An 18979-nucleotide genomic window follows, 5' to 3' on the forward strand; every position below is an offset into this window, starting at 1 on the left:
CCTCGTGGTAGCATCAAGAAAAGTTTGCTGACAACGAGCTCGTTAATGTTGTTTGCCAACTTCTCGTTGACGCCGCTTTGCTGTTCGCGCGGCCGGCAAACTCCTCCGCCGCGCGCCGTATCTGCCGCACGCGTAAAAGTTACACGTCAAATGACTCCCCTTGCCCGCCACCTTCCCTTCTGCACACGGCTGGCGACGTTGTCGTGTGTTTGCGCGTGCAACTGCGTGCTTGGAAAGTGTGAAATAGAGTAATGGCATTTCTGTCGGTGTGCGCGTGTGTGCGTGCGCGCGTGTTAACTTGCCGCTCGGGCGTTCTGGTTTATGGATTTACGCGTGCAAGCCTTACCGCCCGCCACTGAGCGTGTATTTTCTTGAGTGCGCGCGCGCGCGTGCTGCACGGGGTCTTAATTAATCTCTGTCATTAATAATTTAATCATGGCTTTTTGTTTAATAAACAGTTTGGCAGTGATGTATTGCGGCTGGGTCAGGTAATTTGATTGGCGGTGGAAATCAGCTGGGTATGCATATGTCTCTCTCTCACGCTCTCTCCCGGAGATATTACTGCTGGCATTCGGGACCGGCGAGTGTGCACACACAACAGGGGGAGGGCAATTACGCTAAGATGCCATAATGATCAGTGATGGATGTAGGGAGAGCACATTTCAGCTAATGGAATAACACTGGAGGGGAAGGAAAAAAAAAAATAAAAAAACAGCAAAGAAAATTTTCAGTATTACTTTATATTACAAAGTACATTTCCATCAATGTCTCTTCAACTATTATTAAGGGACCGAAAATGTTTGTCATATGCTTTTTTTCCCCCTTTTTTTCTTTCTTTCTTTCAGGCACATCCCTGTTCAGCCCCAGAACATTTTAATGGACCCGCCAGGCCAAGATGGAATTTATTCAGTATTTCCAACTGCCAACACTAGATGGCACTCTTGAACAGTCTCCTACAAACTACTTTACAACTTCCCCAGATGTTTCTTTTCCTTCCTTCCCCTTCTAAATCCATTATTATTTTCTTTCATCATTCCTTTCTACTTATTTAGTTTCACCCACCTGCATCTTAATGTACTTAATCATCAACACCACTGCTGGTCAGCTTGATTTTTATCTCACATTTCCTGTTCGAATAGCCCAAGTTCAGTAGTGCAACGTCTCACCGGCCCTTTCAGTTACGTCAGATGAACACAGGAATACAATCAAGACATTAATGGTGACGGGTCAGCGTGTGTGTTTCTGCAAAAACAAAAGTGTAGTTTTTGTGTGACGGGAAATCACAGTAAGAGGATTTTTTTTTTTTTTTTTTTTTTTTTTTTTTTTTAGCAGAAGGATTTAGGACAGCAGTCAGTTCTCTGTCTTTTGAGTTCCAGTGTGTGTGTGTGTGTGCAACCGTCTGTGTCATCCAGCGGTTCATTACAGCCGACAGCTCGGGGGGGAGATAGGCACATTGTGGCATTGTTTGGTTCATTTGACTTGCTAAGGTTGCAGTACTGCCCGAGTGTGTAAGCCACTCTTTCGGATTTTGCGTGCATTCTTTTGAGAGGTGTGTATAGCCTATACTAGAGCGAATGTGTGCAAAGGCAAAGATAATAATGAAGAAACGTGTGTGCGTGAAAGGATTAGTATTTATTGGACTGGTAACAGCTGAACCGCATATGCTTTTTTTTTCTGTGGGATCTGTTTTCATGGCTACACAGAACGAGCACAACCAGCACCACATGTTGGTGTTTGTCCATTCTTTTGACATCTTAGTGCTTAAAGAAGCTCCAAATATTGAAAGAGAGACGTTAGATTGATTTGCATGCAGTTAAATCCCTTCGCCGCCTGAAGGTATCCTGGTTAGTTCACATAACGTCCAAAAAAGTTTGTGGACACCTAAACTTTCTGATATGATCGATGAGTATCTCGATCTAATGTTATAAACAGCCTGAACCCTTCTGGTAAAGCTTCCCACATGAAATTTGTATTCTTACTGCAGGGACACAAGCTGACAATTAGGCTGACCACTGAATGCAGGCTGAGAAGGGCTGACATACAGTCAGCACTCCAGTTCATCCCAAAGGTGCCGGATGGAGATGAGGGCAGAGCTCTGTCTGTTCCCCCACAGCTAACTGTTAAAACCATTAACCTGTACATATGAACTATTCTGGCCATAATTGTGTCCTCAATTTTAGTATACAGGTAATCAGATTATAATAATACGTACAATTCAGACTTTAAGTATTTGGACAGTTACATATTTGTTGTTTTTTCAGGCTCTGTGCTTCACCACATTCAATTTGAAATGTGGATAATGAATACTATATTCAAGTGCCAAGAGGTTTAGTTCAATTTTGAGAGAACTGTGTGGGAGATATTACTCTTTTAGCACATAGTGCTCAAATCGCAAGGGTTCACGCATAACTCAGAGCTGAGTGAGCTTCACTGTCTGTTAATATGAAAAGTAAAGAAGGTGACCATACAAATGAAGAAGAATATAATGAGGCTCAAAAGAGGAAACATCTACGTGGAGATATCACAAGGTATTTGGATTGTCAAAATCAACTGTGTGGTACAGAGGCATGCGAGTGCAGACGAACTTGGAAAAAGGAAAACACCCCGGCACACGTCATTTGGATGAATGGAAAATCATTTGCATGTTGGAAAAATTCTTATGATTGCGCAAAAAAAAAAAGGCTCTCCACTCCATGTTTAGGTGTTAATGATGAAGAGAAGACGTTATGACCTTAAATTTAGTGGTAACACTTCAAGATGCAAAGCCCTTTTATGCACCTCCATCAATGGGAAACAAACTCAGTCTTGTCAAATTTAAATGTTATTCCGCATTTGTGTCTACAGTTGTTGGTGGGTGGGCAATTATTTTTGTACGTGGCCAGTGAGAAATGACTGATTCTGATTGGTTTACGGGTTCATTTCTGGTTATTTATATTTTAGACAAATAACAGAAAAGGTAAAAAAGTAAAAATAACAGTTCTACGCACACACACTTCTAACCTGATGAAAAGAAAAACAAAACACACGTGAAAGGGAAAAAAAATAAAGTTGGGAAAAAAAAAACGAGGACATTTCCATTTCCCATATTTAATATCTGTCTATATAATGCAGCGCTAATCTTTTGGTTAATATCATGACGATGGGACTTTTCCGATGCTTGCGGAGAAGTCTACCCAAATTTCACACTTTGAACTGCATCTCATTAAATCTACTAAACGTAGTTTGATGTTGGAAGAATCTAAACGTATAGAATAAATAAGACAGAGGGAAAGAAAAAAGAGAGGAGGAACATTGTCACCTATAGCTAAGCTGGCAGCCTGCAGTTTGAAGTAGAGCTTCAGGGGAGGAGACAAGTGAAAATAAGTGAGAAAATTAGTGGGAGAGTGAAAGAAGAAGAGTCAGGAGTGTCCAAGGCTGGCCAGGAGCTTTAACCCTTTCAGTTTATATTGTACTAGCACCAAAGACATTTTAAAGTAATCAGATTACCGCACCCTGAAACGTTGGGGCCGTCGTCCTCCTCGACCTGTGTGCACGTGTATTTCTCCGCTGTGTAAATTGATACTAATGTGCTGGCTGGAATAAGAATGCAGCTTCATTTAAATCACTGTCTGCACGCCTCAAATGTCATATACAATTTTACAATGTCATTGCCATTAGTTAATCTGTGACTTCAAAGAAAAAGAAGTGTGCAGTTTTGAATGAGGTCATCCTTTAATTCTTATCATTGGAATCTATGTAAAACTTGTTGAAGTGTGGCAAAGCTTCATTGTGTCAACGCACCCGTTGGTCTGTGAACTGCCGTTTTGAAGCCTTGAGTCTGGCTCCTCGGCTGTTGCCATTTTGGTTTTTGAAAACCCGGAGCGACTTTATTTGGATAGCGAGCAGCGAGGGGTGGATTGGACTGAGAACCCTCAGATACTGTGCCCACCCAGCTGCACCGGGTGCACCCAGGCATGTTGAGCAAACCATACACCTTCCCAGACATATCGATTTTTCAGGATTATCCAATTAATGATTTTCAGATGGACCAGTAGAAAATAAATAAGCATCAGCTAATTTACTGAATGGCACCATTCAGAATGGCATTTAATGAAAGGAGAGAGAGGAGAAAAGAGTCTATTGGAGGCAGACGTTCCTTGGAGCCAGCCCCTAGGGTCCCTTAGTGGTTTTGCACTTCAAGGCACTTTTGAATTCACTTTTTACACCCGGAAACTACCTTCATGATCTTTGCACCACTGCTACTGGTGAACAATATCATGTGATCTCAGAAAACAGAGGTCACAAAGTAGAATATTTATAACAAAACTAACTACAAACTGTATACCCACTTAGTTTCTATATTTAGGGTCAGCAACGTTAATTTTGAGGATGAGTACCTGCTACAGTGTGTCTGTCTCAGTAACCAAATTAATTCTGTTTATTTCAGATTTTCAGGTTTGCAGAAAGACTGTGTCAAATTGCACTTTGAAACATTTCCTTCCCTTTAGTAACAAAAAATATCATAGGGTCAGTGCTTTTTTTTTTTTTTTTTTTTTTTTGCCACTGAGGTGGCTGGGATAAAGATCTTGTTATTTTATTTTTTTTTTCCCATTTTTCAACCCAGATTCATGACTACACGCAGGAGTGCATCACAATAGCCTGAGTGCTGATATTTTTTAGTATGAACAGGAATTGTACCATGCTCCACTACACAGGACCACTGCTCTCATACGGCATGTGGTACTCAGTAAGCTTCCATGTGACTTTAGTGGCATGTGGTTATCCAAAGTGTTTTTTTTTTAAAGTGCAATACAGACTATAAATATACCTGCTAACTTTTGTTTTACCATTTTTCTTGCAGTTGTCCAACCAGGGATATAAATCTGTAAGTTTTCTACCAGAAGCACATTTCTCTGACCTTAAACTTATTTAGTCCAACGCATAGATTTGAAAAAATGACAGTAGAAAGTTAGTGGTTTCATTGCCCACGCAGCTCACTAGTTGTGGTCAGCTTGATTTGGCATCTTGTACCACATCGGTTCATGGAGCAGTAGCAGTGGTGTGCATTTACCTCAGTTACCTTTATCTTATCAGACTATTTTCTTCTCGTCTGGATCTCAATTGCAGCGAATCAAGCAGAGTAAATTTGTCACTACATCTTCTAGCTCCCCTTCTGGACATCTCGATGAATGTTTTAGGCCAAATGAGACTTGAAATCCCTCGACTGTGTTCTGGGTCTGTTCTGGTATCTCCTCTCCGTTGGGCATACCTCCACAGGCGGGTGTCTGGGAGGCATCGAATCAGATGCCCAGACCTACTAATTTGCTTGTTGTAATCCAAAGATGCCTTGTAGTCTGCTGTTCTGATTACTCTCTATGCTGTTTCGATCACTGGTAGACAGCATCTTGGGAGCAACGGGACATTTCCCCGTGTCCTCTGAGTTGCTTTGGCCTGCCATGAACATGCAACTTGAACAGCGATTATATAGCAAGCAGGAATGATTTAAAAGATCTCCTGGAATCCACCTCGTTGTCCCCAGTGTGACTGTGCGCATGCCATAAGTGACATGCTCGCATCTCTTGGTAACACAGCAACAACTCTCTACCTGCGACTCTACCGATGACATTTGACACAAACTCCTTTCAGCTGAAGGAGTCTAAGTATCTCAGGGTCTTGTTCACGAGTGAGGGCAGGATGGAGCGGGAGATTGACCGGCGGGTTGGTGCGACGTGAGCGGTGAAGCAGGAGTTGTACCGGAGCATTTTCATGAAGAGGGAGCTGAGCCGGGAGGCAAAGCTTTCGATTTACCCGTCGATCGTTCCCACGATCAACTATGGTCATGGACTTCAGGTAATGACCAAAAGAAAGAGATTGTGGATGCAGGCGGCTGAAATCAGTTTTTTTCTGCGGGGTGTGCGGGCTCAGACTCAGATAGGGTGAAGAGTTCCGACATCAGGAGGGAGCTCAGAGTAGAGCTGCCGCTCCTTTGCATCTAAAGGAGCCCGTTAAGGTGGTTTGTCCATGTAATTAGGATGCCTTCTGGTACCTTTCATTGGAGGTTTCCCGGACATGTTCCGCAAGTAGGAGACACCAGGGTAGACCCGGGACATGCTGAAAGGATTATATAGCTAATCTGGCCTGAGAACACCTTGAGATTTCCACCGGATGTGCCGGGAAGAGAGGGAGGTCTGGGCAGAAAAAACTTGCTCAGCCTGCTGCCACTTTGACCTGACCACAGATCAGCAGTAGAAAATGGGAGAATGAATGAGTTGCCCGGTGAAATGGAAGGTCAGATAATAAAAGAAGCAGAGAGGTACAGAATAAAAAAGAGAAAGGTCCTTTGCCACAGATGCAGCTGAATTCTGCCAATAAGTGACATGTTGGCCAGTGAAGGACCAGGTCAGTCAAGAGAACTGATATGCTTGACACGTTAATATAATTATTTTAACATTTAAGCTACCTCAGTGACTAACTCTCTTTGTGTGTGAGTCTGGGATAATTGAGTTGTGTCTCGGCTTTCAAATTGTGTGAGCAATGATTGGTATGTTCCTAGGCATTTTCTAAGGGTGCACTCAAAGCCTTTGCGAACCTTTAAAACTTAATAGTCAGACAGCCCACTTGTTGGTCAGTCACACATTTTTGTGTTTTGTAATCGAGATCATTTTCCTGTCAGATGAACATAGCCAAATATATAATTAGTCCAGTACTTGTTACATCAACGAATGTGGTTATATTACAAAATTAGTGGTTAGGCAGTTTGCATGAACAGAGTGGCCTGGAATGAAGTAAAATCTCTGGCCTGAATTACAGTTTCACCCCACCTCAGGCCTCCATGTCACAGTGCTGACATCATTTTTAATGTGAGCAAGACAGTCAGAAAACTCATGCGAACAATAGTTTTACTACAAACATACTGAGCTGCTGTATATACACGAGCGTTCATTTTAAAATTACATTAAAACTGCTTCTAAATTTCACATTGCACATATATACTTTCACTGGAATAAATTAAAGGCATCATAATAAAGCTACACAAGTGACAATATATGGCTAGTGCCTATTAAATTCAACTCATCACATGCCTTAATGAGAACAAAACAATGTCAAGGGCAATAGTTGTTGTTCTGTCTGTACTTGTCTCAGCTGAACAGATAAAGTGACACATTCTTCCCTCCAGGGTGTCGACCGCTTTGCTGAACATATGATTAATAAGACACATAATGTACTCGAGTCTTAGTTTGGCTGTGCTGATGATGCAGAAAGACATACTGTACTAACTGATACATGTCATTTCGTCCCCCATAAAGTGTGTTTTTACTAAATCCTTAAGGGGATTAGACATGCATACAGTAATCATTTATGTGTGTGTGTGTGTGTGTGTGTGCGCGCCTGTGTGAGATTATACTCGAGTTTGTGTGTGTCTGTCGGAAAAGCTCATTAGCTGGTGGAATCACAGCGGTAGGTACAGAGATAGGGTCCACCATCCCTCTGGAGAATAAGACTGAACAGATGTTAACTGTGAAGAAACTGTACAAGAAAACAGGACAGGACACACAACTGAGCATTACACACTTTGACACACACACACACACATACATCGCACACATGAACAGCCCTGCGCGCAAAGAAGCTCAGAGCTGAAAAACATCAGCACAGAATCGGTCACAAACGCGCATACTGACAAATAAAACGGAGAGGAAGCCATTATGCAGAGTGGTATTCTCTCTCTCTCTCTCAAACACAGACACAATGAACCAGTTTTAACGTCCACATTTGAATACTTGGGTTAACATTCACATCTTACAAGAATATGAAAACATATAGTATTGATTATAGACTTCTTGTCTTTCGATAAGGTTTCCATGCTATTTGAAATGGGGAACTCTCATGACAAATTCCCTGATCAAAACAATGAGGCAAAGTTTCCATAGCAGGTTATGATCATTTACTTTATTTCCAAAACATTTCTCAAGGCCAACAAGTTCTAAACGTATTCCATATTTTTGGAGTAATGTAAATAAAAGAATAGTCAGGACCTCAGTGTCCAGAAATTAGAATTACGAATCTCCAGAAACAAGTAAAAAAAAAAATTAAAAAAAAAAAGCTGAGAATGGAGGCAGCCTAATGGATCAGTTGATGAAAAAAAAGATGGTGGAAGTCATAGAAAGCAGTGACAGCAGAGTTTGAGGAACATTCAAGTGGATTCGAGGATGAACTGATTAGATTTTGTTAGTCAAAGATCACTGTGACCTCAAGTCCGTCCTAACCTTTTGAACGTGATATCTCAGGAAAACGAGATCATTTTTTTTCAAATTTGGCAGAAACCTTCTCTCGGTCTCAAGGATGAACTGATTGAATTTTGGTGCCCAAAGGTCGAAGGGCAGCCTCACTTTGACCTCGCCTCTGTCCGATCCATCCATCCATCCCATTCCCATGTATCTGATGTCTCAGGAACGCCTTAAAGGAATGTCTTTGGTAATTTGGTAAAAAACAAAAAAACTTTACTCAAGGATGAACTGATTAGGTTTTGGTGATTTTTGGTGAAGTTTAAATGTGGCACAAACCTTCACTTGGACTCAAGGGTGCACTCATCATCCTTTGGTGGTGCATGGTCAAAGGTCACTGTAACCTCATGTCTATTCCATTCTTGTGAGTACAATAAGTAGGAACATAAGGGGGAAGCATACATATGACCATATTTCACATTTGGTTAGATACTGAAGTGGTGACACCAATCTTGGGTGTCCACCCTGAAACTGTGGTGATTGTATAGATCTTCAGTGCTGTTGGGGTTACGATGTCTTTGAAGCATCCGTGTTTTAGAGTTCGTAGCTTCTTTGAAACAACATTCATATTTGAAGCGTAGTCCACTGTGATGGCTAAAACGAAATGTTCTATTAGGATCAGCATTATTGGCAAAATTTTCAGATTTCACTACATGTATTGTATGAGTCTGGACAGACATGGATGTCAACTGAAACCATGAGATTATAATTATAGAATGTTTATTCTTTATATTTTTTTTAGAAATACCAACTTTTCCATAATGTAGAAATCAACAGAGACAGATTGGCTGACATGAAGACAGTGGGACAACACAGACAGAAGGAAAAGAACCAAACAGGTAATATGATAATGCTCTCCTCTCACCCCAACCGGTCGAGGCAGATGGCCGCCCACCCCTGAGCCTGGTTCTGTCGGAGGTTTCTTCCTATTAAGAGGGAGTTTTTCCTTCCCCTCTGTTGGAGGTTTTTCTCCCTTAAAGAGGAGGTTTTTTTTTTTCCCTCCTAGCTTATGTGGGAATTGTTGAATTGTTGGGTTTCTCTGTATAATGTTGTAAAGTCTTGCTGTAAGGACTTTAATATATTAAGTGCCATGAAATAACCTGTGTTGTGATTTGGCACTATATAAATGAAATTGAATTGAATTGAATTGAATAATGGAATCTCACTTTGTCTTGTCTGTTTGGCTGTAATTGTTCATTGTTGATTTCTGTCACTTATTGTACAGCCAACTTTGTTTTTTGTAAGCTGTTTTTTTGTAAGAACTACTTCACCGCTCTGTGATCAAGGTTTTAAGGTTTACTAGAAAACTCACGCTGGACTTAATTTTATGCATTATCTGGCCACATAAGTATAAAGCACATCACAAAGAGAAGACAAGAAAATGAAAACTTTGTTATCACTTTTAGATAATTAAACATCACGAATGCTGGGTCATGGCAAGAGCCAGTCCTTTGTGCTCTGATTGGCTTAATCATCTTTTGAAGTAGGAAATTACTCCTTCAGTGAAATTGTGTAATTTCTTAGAGTGTGAGGAGAATGGCTTAATCAAATATAATCAGAATGGAATAATTAGGATTTATCTACAGCATAACGATCCAATGGAATATTCTTTACAAGGAGAAATGCCAGCTTATTGGGCTGCAGATAGATCTGAGGCATAATATAATAACCCTTTGTTCTTGATGAAGTGTACAGAAACGTCTTTACATTGAGCACAGATTTCTTTTGTGTGTTTTCATCCGTCTCATGTGACAAGATTCGTCTTATATTCAAAATTGGACCATGACAGAAACGGTCTTGAGTCGATTGACAGCAGCTCTCACATGACAAGAGGCACAACCAAGAGCTCCAACTGAATAAACATGCTGAGTCCACACACGCAGCCTGTCGGCAATGGCAACGGCAACTTGGCGACAATGGCAGCGGCAAAATACATGCAAGTCTCCAAAAACCTATTTCGCATCTGGTAATGACAGCAGCTGTAGTGGAAGAGTCTATGAGCAGATTGAACCAGCCACACACACACACACACACACACACACACACACACACACCTCAGTGCCTCAGTTGTCATGGGTACCCAGCTGACTAAAATAACCACGGTTCTTTGTTCAACCACCTGTGCTACTCTTCCCGTACTCCTCTCCTTTTTTTTCTTTGGCTGTAGTTTATTCTTTTTATCCTACTTTCCTCATTTTTATGCTTATTTCCCCTCTCCCTTGATCTCATGTTACATCGATCCATCTATCATTAGGTGGACTCACAAACACACAAACCGTTGTTTCCACCTTTCTCCTCCTCGCAGTGCTACCTATCCCCGTTCTTTTCCCTTGCTAATTTGCCCGAGTTTTTGAACTGGACTTCCCCTATTTCTAAACATGCATCCAGACACACAGCTTACACACACACACACACACACACACACACACACACACACACACACACACACACGCGCACACACGTTTAAACACAGATATGGGCACAAGACACAAGAAGAGCACTCATAAAGAGCACACACAGAGCACACACAGTGCCAATCCACTTAACCAAACCACTCTCTTCCTGAAAACGGCTGATTTGAGCCCCCGCAGCCCCTAATCATCCAATCAGGGACAGAGCAATCTCCTCCCCACTGGGCCTATCAGAGCCCTTCATTCAGGTTCCAAAGTTCCTGTAGCGATGGCAAGACAGAGTCGTGTTCACAGCGTCCTGCCACTCATTCTGGACTGTTCGGAGGGGCTTTCCCTTACCAGTTCTTTGTAGAGTTCTCTGCAGTGCACTGGGCGGCTGTTACAAGTGCACATTACTGGTGTCCGTTCAAGATCACGCATCTCCAATTTTGCGTGAGTTTTTTTGCTGCAGCCGACGGCCACCATCACCTTCCATATACTAGATAGACAAAGTATGCGTTAATCACCTTGCGACAAAAGAAACTGACAATTTAACTTTGCTTGCTATTTTGGGTTGTTAAATGCAGTGCATGCTGGGTCATGGCTACAGCCAGTCCTTTGTGCTCTGATTGGCTTAATTAGCTTTTGAAGTAGGAAATTACCCCTTCAATGAGATTGTGTGATTTCTGAGGGTGTGGGGGGAAAGACTTAATCAAATATAATCACAATGGAGTAATTAGGACTTTTATCTCGCACAAAGTTACAATATAATGCGCTTTTGAATAAGAAATGGCCCAATTACAGGACCACTGATGCATGGTGATACGATTATGCATCGTACTTTTTTCAAGCATTTAAATGAAATGGCTACGAGCGCATTTATACTCGCGATATCTATCTTGTCTTTATGCTGCCCGTTAATCACCTTTTCACGTAGGTCGATTCAATTTTTAAGATCTTTCTGACCAACTGCAGATGCAAGATGATGGGCTTCAAGTTGTGGAAGAAGGATTCACATCTTTTACTAAAAATACTCAATTACAGAAAACTCTTATATGAAAAATATTACCAATGTAAAAGTGTAATTCTTAACGTAAATTTCGTTACGCTGGGGTTTCTAGTCAGCGCTGATTATCTGTGGGTAGAAAAACACGGTTATCTAAAGAGAGGGATGGAGACGAGAGTCAGCTGAATGGACAGGTAGAGGTAGACCAAGCCAAACAGAAGAAGATGGAGCTCTGCCTTTGACAGAACAGAAGCAGAGGACATTGCACAGGTGGCCGAGGGGTTGTTGTCACGGTGATAGCCATCGCAAAATGTCTCTTTTGTTTGGACCGATATTGCCATCTGTTCATTTCGGTGTCATGAAAACAGCCTCTAACACGCTGTGTGTGAAAGGGGGGGTAAAGAAAACGAGTTTGAGCTTTTAGAAGAAAAAAAAAAAAAAAAGGGGGGGGGGGGATAAGAAGGAGGGCAGATGGAATTAGCTTTATATCCGTTTCTCTGACAGTGAAAAGGGACGTAATTAGAGAAAAGCAATCTCTCTTTCACATCTGTCTCTGTCCTACTCCACCTGTACGCTCCCTCAGCCCCCCCCCTCCCCCACATCTCACTCACTCTATCTCTCCCTCTGCCCATCTCTGAAATGTTTTTGTCCATTTGATTTTCTCCTTTTCATGCTCCATAATGGCACACAGAGAAACCTCCATCCAAACCTCATCCCCATCCTCCTCTTCTCTTCTATTATCCCCTATTTTGTCCTCTACTCCTTCTTCCTCCTCCTCCTCCTCCTCCTCCTCCTCTTTCTCCTTACTGCCTGCCCCGTCTCTCACTTCCCACCTCTCTCTATCTCATTACTCCAAGGAGGCCACCATGCTGTGATCCTCGGCCATCGGTAATGGCTCATGGCCTCAGTGGATGGGAGATTGCAAATGTAGCACAGATGAAATATTAGGTGGTGACTGGGATTGTGTAAATCAATGGCTTATGAAGGCTGACCGGGCTCCTTCATCCCCTCACACATGCACATCAGAGGCTTGGTCTGTTCTTCCTATTATCTCTTGCTCCGTGGGTTACCTTCCCTTTTTTTTTTTTTTTTTTCCCTTTTGTTGGGGAAATCACTCACTCCCTGTTCTTTCACTTTATCATTAACATCCCACAATTTTCTCTCTTGATCAATGTACAAATACAACCCCTCTCCCCATTCTGTGCTCCCCCTCCCTCCCCCCCCTTCCCCCATTGATGGGATTCAATAATGAGGGCCATGACTTGGTCATCATTTTTAGCCTCTTTCCTCTCTTCCTCCTCCTCCCCCTCCTCCCCCTCCTCCTCCTCCACCTCCTCCTCTTATCTGCCTCTCTTTGCAGCAGAAGGTAGATAATGGGGATCAGAGAGTGTGTGTCTCTTCCATTAAAGCCCGTGCAGGTTCATAAACCAAATCACAAATCAAACAAAAGTGCAGAGCTGGAGCAGAAAGGACTCCAGATTACAGCTTCCGAGTCTCCAAACAGGGTTTAGTAATGTCTTGATGAAATTGGTGAGGGAACCATCAACATGGCATTTAAAAAATAACTATAAGGGGCTTGAAAATGGCTTTAATGTTGCCGCCGGAGATCCAGCGGTAATTTGCGCAGGTTGTACATTCGCAGACCTAATAAGCACACGTCTGAGCAAAAGTCAGCAAACAGGAATGCATCAAGCCCGCACACACATTTTACATTTCATTATAGCTCATTAGTGGTTCATTAATACTGCTGTCACTCGTTTAGCAGACTTATGAGACCGTATACTACCTGATAATCCTATAGTCTTTTCATTTCATTTGTGTCTTTATTGCTTTCTCATCTGTTTCAATTTTATTCTCTCTTTTTTTCTACCCTTAATTTATTGTCGCTTGTTGTTGTTTCTGTCTCTCCCCTTAATGTTGAACCCCACATTCAGGTCAGTGCAAACCTGTCATCTCCTCAGGAATACGCAAAGGGGAAAAAAAAAAAACATGAACTCTTCCTCAATTATGTAAAAACAATAATCAAGCAATTAGTTTGGATGCTATAGGCAAGTCAAGGTCATGTTGGATATAAATTGCTGGTTAATTATAATGAAACATTTATTTATTATGAATTTCTGTCAGTCTTTGTTCTGCTTGTCTTTGAAAACCATGCTCCCATGGTTAATTATACAGTGCAATTGTAGAGTTACACAAATTGGTTTCACCATCAGCTCCTTTTTGTTCATTCTTGAATGTAGATTTATATTTATAAGCAAAATTAGTAGTTTTAAACACTTTGAAGCCCAAAATGTAGTGTAACAATATTGTAAAGTTTTTGATGAACATAAAACTCCCAGCCTTCAAGCTGAACTAATGTTGAACCTGTTTGTTCGTGCAGGTGACAAAGAAGTAGAAACCATTTTTAAAGCAAAGTGTTAATTTACTGTTAAATCAACCTCAACACTTTTCACCGCTGGTTCACAGTTAGAGCTCGACACTGGAAAAACATCGACGGACTTGCAGCTATGAGTTAATTAGTAGATGTGCAGACAACGTGCTGTAATGTTCTGGAATTTGTGTGTGTATGTGTGTGTGTGTGTGTGTGTGTGTTTTATCTATAGTTATCAGAGCTAATCTAAATATATAGTGACATTTTTGTCAAGACAATCAATACGCTGCCATTCCACTGCGGTAAAAATGTAACCGTGAAATGTAATTGTAGAAAAATAGCTTTGACTGCCTTCTCAAATGTCACCGGATATTTGTATTAGTATTGTCCTGCGTTCGAATCAGGCTAAACAGCCTGAGTGCTTTTAGCAGCTGATCACTGAGCGGTTCCTTGTCTTTATGAAAAGTGTTGTACTTCGGGCAGTTCACAAAATTCCAAGCACACGGAATTATTGATTGCCTGGAAATGCCAAGAAAAGGTTATTACGATTACATCCGATGCTTCAGCAAAATGCAAAGAGCCTGTCGCCCGGGAGAGATTTTCAGGCGGCTTATTGTTGTTTCTCTGGACTTTTGAGTGAAACTGTTCAAGAGAAAGTTCAAACATCGTCACTGTTGTAAGAAGAAGTTTCCAGTGGTGAGGTCCATAACACAAATACTCTTGTTTCTGGTTGGATGACTGTCCAGGTGGAAGTATATCCAGTAAGGGGTTGAGTGGGATCAATTAGCCAAAGAAGACAACGTCGTTCAGCTCTTTTAAAAATGTTTAACTCACTACAGGCTGAGTCAAAGGTTTGTGAGTTTTAAAGGCTGAACGCAGACACATTTGAAACATAAATGAAAAGTCAGACCTTCAGAGAGCACGTGCTGCTGTTTGTGTTGATGCATTTAGCCTTGGGCCGCCAGTCGTTTCCAGCTCGGCATTGACGTCGTAGACCGCTGGACTATCTTCAGCTGAAGTTGATTTCCGCCGGACTATCTTCAGCCGCCATGCCACGGGCACACCGATCGACGAAAACGTATTATTTTGATAACTTCTAATTCTAAACATGTTAAGAGTGCACAGACTCAATTTCAAGTTGGTCTGACAAAATCTGTAGGGGGAGTTCGTTAAAGTACAACGTGTGTGAATCGCCAAAAATGGCGACTAAATAAAAAATGGCGGACTTCCACCGAATCTCGTGCATGTAGGTAAATGTATCGCCGGGGCCATCTGTTTCGGGGGGCGCTAGTGAGCCATTTTGGCCACGCCCACTCGCAACTCCACTAAATAATAATAGGAGGAATAATAATAACGCGGAATAATAATTCCTTGAAGAACAATAAGGCTTTCGCACCATCAATGCTCGGACCCTAAATATTAAAATAGACCTACGCATTTGACTGTTAATGAATCATTAGCTCAGTACCCTCACATTAAAGGAACAGTGATTAGGATTAAGTGGCATCTGGAGGTTAGGTTGCAGATGGCAACCCTTCGCGTCACCCTCCCCTTCCAAACATGTAAGGGAATCTACGATGGCCACAAAAACCCGTAAAACCACGAAAGGTCTTCTCTACAGTCAGTGTTTGCTTTGTCCCTTCAGGGCTACTGTGGAAACATGGCGGCCTTTATTCCTTTTCAGATAAATGATGTCTTGGTGCGCCTCTTTCTTTATCCAATCTACTTTTCCATCCGATCAAAGAGATTTATTTTAGGATCAGTTCAGGCTATAGACGCATAAAAGTGGAAGTAGCTTCTGGGTCTGAAAAATGAGGCCGATACGGAAGTGCCTTAAACTGCAATATCCCCCAGGGCCGCTAGGGGTCGGCTCCACAAAGGCTCTAGCTCAATGGGGTGCCATTCAACGTCACTCATGAAATACGAACTGGTCATTTTGGTATCATTGGCTAAAGTCATTCCTTATCAGCTTTCTGGTGCTCCATCTGAAAATAAATCCACCATGAATTAGATTTCTCAATAAGACCTGCAACATTTCACTGCGACGTTCTGAAACACTTTCTTGTCCCAAATCTTTGGTCTGAACTTGGCTTTAGATGTTAAATTGTCCAGCTGAATTTCTTCAACCAGCACCTGCGTCTGTGATCGTGCCCATCTACAATGTTATACGGGTACGTGACTAATCAAGATTCTTCACATGAATAGGATGTTATCACACTTCCAAATCGTCTCTCCTTATCAAATTGAATTCAAAATCCAGCCTGAATCACATCTGAGCCGCTCTTTAACTGTTCGAACATCCGATGACGTTCAGTCAAAACGTTTTCACCCCGTCCTCTGAGCCGGTGTGATCACAGATGTCAACCATTTTGTTCCGCGTGCTTGTTTCTCTGTTCCTGTGCCTCTACGATCCCAGGAGGGCGTAACATCCGACGCCCTTTCAGACTGACGGAGGTGAGTGTTGTACCTGTGTTTCAGTTCATGTTAATAGTTCATCAGGTGGAAAGTGGGATTTTTAAGACAACCTTCTGTCTCCATCGTCGCCTTTTCTCCTCTCCCCGTCTCTTTCTCTTCCACTCCGTCTATCATTCCTCTCGTTCCCCTTCCCCTCCCTCTCGTCCTGTCCCCAGCGTTCATTGCCACATTGAGTTTTCACAGGAATTTGAGCATGAATCTTTAATTAGCAACAGCTGCTGTTCTTGTGTGTTCATGAGTGTGTTTGTGTGAGTGACTTTGTGTGTGTGTGTGTGTGTGTCTGGGTGGATGCTAACTATTCTCACAGGCTCACTGTCACCTCAATCACAGTTTCACACACCAAGCAGCCTGCCTAACAGCATACACATGCGCACGCACACACACACGCGCACGCACACACACACACACGCACGCGCACGCACACACACACACACACACACACATCACACACAAATACAGCACATACGTGTGCACAGGCAAAGTTTGGCATCAAGAGTCACATATATGTGCAGATCCACACATGAATGCACGTGACACTTGCATCCATCACTCACCACGCACACACACAAACGACCCAAAGTCAACGTTTTATCTCCTTGGCCTTCTTCCTCTCTGTCTTTGTCGTCTCCCCTTATTCTCTCTCTCTCTCTCTTTCTTCTTTCTTTCTGTCCTCATTTGCTCAGCTGTTGGCTATGAATTATGGATTATATCCTTATGGAGTGAGAAGAGTTAGCTTGAGGCTATCATTCCCCACTTAATGATCATTAGTTGTGTCTTTGCACCAATTAGAGCTTGGTGGCAAATCAGGTTCTCTTTGCATCCATCTAACTCCTGCATAATGCAGCTCATTGCACCTGTCACTGCTGTAGATGCAGTGTGCACAAATGAACAATACTTTCAGATTTTTATTTCGCCCTTAGTTGCTTGGTGTTGCTTTTTAAACTCATTTTAGTTTGGTGACCGTGACGCAGACCAGGAAACAAAAGGTGGCTTCGCATAAAAGTTAGTGTGAGCACACCTGTAGCTAAAGATCAACCTGTTACCGTGTGGAACGTTGTTTTTTTTGTTTGTTGGCTTTGGGCCAGAAATTCAACTTTGAAATTAAAAAGCGGATTGTTTTGATGAAAATTTAGCAATACATCGTGACCAGTGTGAAAGTCACAAAACTAGATCTGTTGAATTCGCATCTGTGAAGGAAGATATCCTTCTCTTCCACAAAACAGTATCAGTAAAACACCCTATTTAACAAATAGAACTATCACATTTTGTACATTTATTCTTAAAAGAGTCGACTACTGCTATATTTTAAGAATTACACCGTGGTATATATACAGTTTTATATTTATCTATAAAAAAATATATATATTTACAGAGGTGTAAATATATTAACCGTCACTATTGGTGCGTACTTTCATATTAAGTTTATGTTTTAGGGAGGCCTAGGGAGTAAAATTCATGTACTTAAACTGTAAATTTGGTATTTAACGGGTTAACGAATCATGAAAACTAGAAAAAAATATACTTTTGTCATTGACTTATTCCACAACTTGGAAGCACACACACAAAGGTGGACAGTACCTCTTTGTTTCTCTCTTCTGTCATTAGTACACCAACCCTTGTTTTTCTACTGCATGAAAAGGAAGTCATGCGACACTTCTCAGAGCAGGAACTCGAGGCTTAATTTGTCTTCTCTGACAGTCATGTGCACATGCACACAGGAATCAGTCGGCCGCGACTTAATGACTCGAGTCTATCAATAACAGCAGAATAGAGAAACTACAACACAATGGGAGGAATGTGTTTCATAATCAGCAGACAAATCAAATGAATTTGATTCGTTTTGAACACCTTTAGCCACATTTCTTTAGGGGTGTTAATGTCGGCCGGTCCGCCACCAGTCCAGACTGAAAGAGCTCAAAAACTGCCGGATGGATTGCAATGAAGTTTTGAACAGACATTTGTGATCCCAGGAAAAACAGTGGTGGGAGGTCGGAAAGGCACAGATCCGCGTTTTCTGCCAGCAGTACACCTCAAACGGCACCGCTAAAATCAAGTCTGCTGTCAAAGACCTAGAAGCCAACATAAAAAGTATTGAGGAGGGCTTCCAGAGAGACCCGGATCCTGGTGTGGGCCAAATACTGCAGGAGAGGAGGTTGGAGTTGAGCTCCTTCCTGCAAGAGAGAGTGAAGGGAGCTCTGGTCAGGTCTCGCTTTCTCCAGTTGAAGGACATTCACAAGCTCATTTTTCTTCAACCTGGAGCGATCGGTGGCGCAGAGGAATCAGATGACTTGTCTGAAGCTCCCGGGAGGCGGGATAACCACCGACCAGAGGGAGATGAGGAGTCATGCCGTGGAGCTCTACGCTGCTCTCTTTGGGGAAGAGCAATGCTGTACAGTGAGCCGTGAGGAGCTCCTGGAGGGTGTTCCCCAGCTCAGTCCAGCAGAGAGGGCTACGCTGGACGCAGAGCTGACGC

At 42.2% G+C, this 18979-nt stretch overlaps 1 protein-coding gene across 1 annotated transcript in view; it reads left to right on the forward strand.

Annotated features, from left to right (window-relative positions):
- Positions 1 to 18979, forward strand: part of LOC138201655 (carboxypeptidase O-like) — a 44902-nt gene that overhangs the window by 23809 nt on the left and 2114 nt on the right. Inside the window, exons 12-13 of the mRNA XM_069155272.1 lie at positions 18477 to 18704; positions 18766 to 18979. The exon at positions 18766 to 18979 is cut by the window's right edge and continues 98 nt beyond it. Of these exons, the coding sequence (XP_069011373.1) occupies positions 18477 to 18704; positions 18766 to 18979 (442 nt within the window). The remainder of the gene's footprint in view (positions 1 to 18476; positions 18705 to 18765) is intronic.

The sequence above is a fragment of the Embiotoca jacksoni genome, unplaced genomic scaffold (genome assembly GCF_022577435.1).
Source record: "Embiotoca jacksoni isolate LCO1_2020_lvr unplaced genomic scaffold, fEmbJac1.0.p SCAF_2, whole genome shotgun sequence".
Taxonomy (NCBI): Eukaryota; Metazoa; Chordata; class Actinopteri; family Embiotocidae; genus Embiotoca; species Embiotoca jacksoni.